Source organism: Vespa velutina, chromosome 16 (assembly GCF_912470025.1).
Source record: "Vespa velutina chromosome 16, iVesVel2.1, whole genome shotgun sequence".
Classification (NCBI taxonomy): Eukaryota; Metazoa; Arthropoda; class Insecta; order Hymenoptera; family Vespidae; genus Vespa; species Vespa velutina.
The window spans coordinates 2,631,132-2,636,854 of NC_062203.1; the positions used below are offsets into that span (position 1 = coordinate 2,631,132).

Below are 5,723 nucleotides of genomic sequence, written 5' to 3' on the forward strand. Positions count from 1 at the left end.
TTCACGTAACTTTACCTCTTTCATCCTTTCTACGTATAATATAAGTTTCATCGCTAATTAATAATACCGACAATTTAATTACGTTGCTATGCCTGAAGCAGAGGAAAAGGATGTACGATAAGACAAACGTATTTCATTGATAGTACAAGAATTTATCTCGAGTTTCGTAAGTCGAAGAACGGACCTTTTTCGTTTTCATTTTCTACAACGATTTATAGAAATTTATTCTTTTACCTCTATAAATCCAATTTGATTACTTTTTTCTTTATTTTTTTTTTTTTTTTTTTTTTTCTTTTTTTATAGAAAAAGTAAATTATATAATACGAAACATATTTAATACAATATTAATATAAAACTTTATCCTATATTAAATATATTATATTTATTATATTAAATATACTATATGACATGTTAATATTTTAATATATAGTATAAGTATGTCGTATTTTAATATATAAAAACAAATATGTCATATAATATAGTTAATATAATATATGTTTCATATTATATAATTAAATTATATTATATTAAATATACAATAAATTATATTTAGCAAATATTAATCTTTCGATATAAATTAACAATTAATTTTATAGTTAAAAAAAGGAAAAAAAAAAGAAAAATAAGATATATACGTTCTAGAGGGTTACACATAAATTTGAAAATCTTTTTTATTGATAAATTCAATTAAAAGTGAATTTATTGATGATATTAGAAAACTCATTGTTTATGATATAATGAGAACTTCACATGAGAGAGATTTACTTTGGATGAGTCAATTTGATTAAATATTTGTGTTTTAATATTTCTGGTCCTTTTTTATCTATCATAGAATCAGAGATATGAATTAAAGTTGTCATAAATATAAGACTGTTGCGTGTTTCACAGTTTACCCTGATTATTCGATTAAACTGTTATTGAATTACAATATAATAGCAATGTCTCGTGAATAATAATAGTTCAATCAATGTTACGTATCAAAATAGTATAGTAAACGAGTTCAAGAGTGGTGATACTTATTATGCGTCTCGAAGTGTTGTTTTAAAACTTCTTGCTAACTTAAAGAAGTAGAGAACGTTTATGCGATTAGAGACAGCGAGATATAATGAAACGAATTGATATAAGAGAAAAAGAAAAATATCTCTAAGAAAAAAGTTTCAAAGAAGATAAAAAATTATGTAGATCTAATTTAAAGGTATGAACAAATCATATTAATTATTTATTATTATTATTATTATATATATATATATATATATATCATTCTGATCAATTGAAAAATTTTATTATATTATAAAAAGAGAATAGTTCATAATATTAAACTAATTAATATTATTTCCATAATTTACAATTTAAAAAATAAATATACTAATTAATGTCAATTAATTTAAATATATAGATAAATAAAATATTAAATATAACTTGAATTTAATCTCCGATCTGAATAATGAAGTAAATTATTAATTTGATATAATTCCAATCATTCGGAAGATCTAATTACTATTATAAATAAAAGATAATTGTTTAATATCAAATAATTTACATAGATAAACAAATTAACTGTATAAATATAATTATCCCTTGTCCAGATAAGACGAAGTTAATCGTTAATTTCATATCATTCTAATCACTAGAGAAAAACAAAAAAAAAAAAAAACAGAACAAAAAATAATCGAATTATTACGAATAAAAGATTAACTAAATTAGCTAACTAAAAATAGCAATTACATATTAGTACAATTACGTATTATCTATTCCTCGTAATCTTGACTTACCGAACATTTTCATATAATAAACTGTTCAACATAATAAACTGTTATCAATGGATAATTTGATTTCTCAGAAAAGTATAACACCAAGAAGAGAAGATAAAGAAGAAAAAAGGAAAGAAGAGATTTTCTTCGATCGTATAGTTTCGATCAAGGATAATATAATACGCCTACGAGAAAATCCTGGAATAAGTTGGCGCCGTTTATGAGGATCTTATGTGCGACGTGGAGAACAAGTTGCCGATTGAAAACGAAAGAGAAGGAAGAATGCAAAGGGAGGAACGTGATAGTGAGTCTATCCCTCCCTCTTTCATTCTGTCTCTCTCTCTCTCTCTCTTTATATATATATATATATATATATATATATATATATATATATATCTTTCTCTTTTTCTCTTTCTCTATGGCGCCTCACAGAGATAGAGTAGGTAGTAGTCATGAGAGCTCGTTCGTTCTTCACGCTCGCTTCGTGGCCTTTTAGTAGTCGGCTGGTTGGCGAGTTTCGTTCCACGAAGAAGCGCGACAGTTTCGTGTGCGTGTCTCATCGTGACTCTCGTGGCACGAACTCGAACGTGAGTGCACGAGGAGAATGCATCGTGTTGGAATAAAACGTTTCGAGTTCCTCGATTCTCTGATCGTTCTCTCATTGTTGCTCGCTTCTTTGATCGACGATACCGGGGGCGTCTGGAAAAGACGAGAGGACAAAACGAAATGTCCAAGAGTCAAGGGAATACGAAACTTTGATATAACGGAGGTAATAGAAAATTTTAGGATCCTATTCAATACGAATTACTTTTTTTTAAAATATTTCTTTTTTTTTTTTTTTTTCTTTCTTCTTTCACGCAAAAGTTCATCATCTCTTTCGATCGCTTGGCATTACTTTTTCTTTTTTTCTTTTCTTTTTTTTTTTTTTTTTTTTAATAGCAGAACGTTGGTCGGACAGAGGTAATTAAAAAGAAAGAAAAAAAAAAACAAAGAGAAAAAAAAGGAAAAATATGAGGAAGAGAAAGAGAGAAAAATAAAAGAAGAATTATCTCTCACCCTGTGATTTTTCGATTTCACAATTGTTTTAAATGGAAACGTTCGTTCTCTTCGTCTATTGACATATGATAAAATCCATCCATTTATTAGCCGCTAATATTGCAGCTTTCCGGATTGACAATGAACGGTAATTTAGCATCGACCAGTCAGCAGAGTAAATAGCGTTCCGCGCCGATTCGAATTGCAATTTAATTGTCCCGGCACTCTGATCTTCCGCGATATTGAAAACGATGTTTTCTCGATCGTTCCGAACTCGTGCCAAAAAAGTGACAGCGATAATAATTTTCTTTCGAACATCTAACAAATTGATATGCATTGTAAAATTTTTTGACCCTTCGCGCTAACGTAACAATAATAATTTGTACAAGAAATGTTATTGGTCATCTCTCTCTCTCTCTCTCTCTCTCTCTCTCTCTCTCTCTCTCTCTCTCTCTCTCTCTCTCTATCTCTATCTCTCTTCTCTCTCCTCTCTTTTTATATATATATATATATATATATATATATATAAACAGAATTTTCAGTAAATTTATTTTTAGATTGTCGGGTGGAAAACAGTTTCTACTATGACGCATGAATTTTGTTCACATTTATATTACATATGAATCATTAGATTCGAATAATTAATATATTCGAGTATTGATAGACATTTATTTTTCAAGTAAAGTTTAATACATATACACTATACATAAACACATATAACTTATTATTATTGATTTTATTCGATTATTACTTTTTGAAAAAAATTTTATGTATATATTATTATTAAACATATACTTGTGTGCGTGCGTGCGTGCATGTGTGTGTGTATTAAAAGTTCATTCATTTGAATTTTTATCGTACGTAATTACAGGGTATATACTTGCGGTTCGATTGAGACTTTAAATGACTAATTTGATTACGAGCTCGCAATTATCGCATCCGGATCTGAATTATCTTTCGTGAGGTCAACGAGATAACCATTGTACTAAATCCAATGATCCTTGATAGTATACGAATCCGATGTTGTTTTCAAACTATTTTCTTGATCCATTCCAAATGTATTTAGAAAGAAAAAGTAGTTTGTCCGGATGGCTAACTTGGAAGTACGCTTCAAGTAAGAACGACTACGGCTAAGATGGTTCACCTAAAAATAGCTTGTTCGCATTAAGAATTCGTTGATATTAGGTCATTTTATGAAAATAAATTAATAAAATATTTGACACATTGAAGAATGTTAAACCTTTATATAAAAAGAAAAAAAGAAAAAAAAAAAAGAAAGAAAGAACATTGCTTGCAAAATATTCTAATAAATTAAAGACGATTCTTTTTTTCTTTTTTCTTATTAGAAAATTATTAGTAGCCGGTTAATCGAAAATATAAAAAAAAAAAAAAAAAAAAGAAAGAGAAAAAAAGAAAAAATAAAATTATTGTACATTGAAATGTAATAAATCATTATATTGTTATAACGTTATAGTTTCTCGGATCGTGGTACATTGTGCAGTATTATGCTAGCTCCGAGGAAGCTCTCATTTATAGATGTATGAGAGCCGAATTGTCGGTGTCGTCTGAAAGCGCAGAAGTTACTATGAATTTCACGTATAGTTTTACCGATGATCCGATCAATGAACAACTCGTTGGTAATATCACATGGAAAATTCCTTCACCTGAGCTTCCAGCACATTGGGTTCATGCGGAATTTCCCTGTGAGTTTCGAATGTCTCTTTGTTTTCTTTTTATTAACGTTCAAACTCCATTGAATAATTCATATTTTCTGCGTAATACATTATGAATCACACTTTTAGATGAAGAAATATATAACACTTATATATTGGATTCCGATTATAAAACTTGGGCCTTACTGATGCACTGTGCCGAAAAAAATAAGAGTCCCCGTTATTTGTCTAGTTTCATTATGAGTAGACAGCCTAGTCTAGGGGTAAATGTAATTTCTTATCTTCGTGAAAAATTACCGAAGTAAGTAGGCTTAAACGTTTTATTTCTACGATTGCAAACATTTTTTTTCTAACTGTGAAATTGTATTTTCTTTTCCCCTATTTTTTTTTTCTTTTTTTAACTGTTAATTATATCACAGATTAATGTAGCATGATCAATAGATAAAAATGATTGAATTAAAAGACAAATATTTTTTTACGATGAATAAATGCGCATAACGTTTGATTATTGATTTAATAAAAATATACATTGTGTTAACAGGTATGATATAGATTTGGAGTATATGTTTCCTATGGAACAAAAACAATGCAATCAAACGGATATACCGCCATACAGTATATCTTTCGTTCCAATATCGACGGACAAGAAAATTAATTCTAGCAGAAGACATTTATTAAAACGAAAACACAGACGGCTTTAAAATACGATTAAATAATTAATTATGTTCATACATATGTATATCGCATTATATTATAATTACAGGAATGACGACGATACTTTAAGTTAATCAGTTATCAATTTAATTATTATATTCAAATAATATATCTTTTTTTATTTATAATTATATAATTGTAATAAAGCGTTATCGTTTTTTTTTTTTTTTTTAGATATATATATATATAGATTTCGTCAAGATGTTATAATTAAATATATAAATATATAGGCATTATTTTTTGAACATCCCTTTTATTGGAATATATAAAACGATAAGTAGAATAAAAGTTGCTCAGTTTGAAAGAGAAATTTTATAGTGAAAAAATAATTTTTTTTTGTATTATTAATGCATTATTATTAATTAAAATTTTTCTATTTGTTATTATTATATATATAATTAATAAATTTTATATATATATATATATATATATGATAGGACCAATATATAATTAATATATTAAATATATATAATATATATATTTAATTATATATCTATATATATATAATTAAATAGTATTAATGATAAGTATTTATAATAAATAGATAATG

At 26.9% G+C, this 5,723-nt stretch overlaps 1 protein-coding gene across 3 annotated transcripts; it reads left to right on the top strand.

The window, feature by feature from the left end:
• The first annotated feature begins 613 nt into the window (after nt 1–613).
• LOC124954766 (apolipoprotein D) lies at nt 614–5,325 on the top strand. 3 transcript variants are annotated; one of them, XM_047508164.1, is made up of 7 exons: nt 614–1,195; nt 1,841–2,055; nt 2,184–2,520; nt 2,691–2,711; nt 4,261–4,489; nt 4,589–4,760; nt 5,001–5,325. In XM_047508164.1, the coding sequence occupies exons 3-7, from the start codon at nt 2,356–2,358 to the stop codon at nt 5,158–5,160; spliced, it is 747 nt and encodes a 248-aa protein (XP_047364120.1). In that variant the 5' UTR covers nt 614–1,195; nt 1,841–2,055; nt 2,184–2,355; the 3' UTR covers nt 5,161–5,325. The 3 variants fall into 3 exon arrangements, with proteins under 3 accessions (XP_047364120.1, XP_047364122.1, XP_047364121.1); XM_047508165.1 differs by lacking the exon at nt 2,691–2,711 and having other exon boundaries at nt 621–1,195; XM_047508166.1 differs by lacking the exons at nt 2,184–2,520; nt 2,691–2,711 and having other exon boundaries at nt 615–1,195.
• Nucleotides 5,326–5,723: the final 398 nt, after the last annotated feature.

What these genes read in the sequence shown, in the direction of transcription:
- LOC124954766 (XM_047508164.1), top strand. Translation starts at nt 2,356, where the DNA reads ATGCATCGTGTTGGAATAAAACGTTTCGAGTTCCTCGATTCTCTGATC. An exon ending in GAAACTTTGATATAACGGAG is followed by an intron (nt 2,521 to 2,690) that starts GTAATAGAAAAT and finishes TTTTTTTAATAG; the next exon opens with CAGAACGTTGGTCGGACAGA. An exon ending in AGAACGTTGGTCGGACAGAG is followed by an intron (nt 2,712 to 4,260) that starts GTAATTAAAAAG and finishes ATAACGTTATAG; the next exon opens with TTTCTCGGATCGTGGTACAT.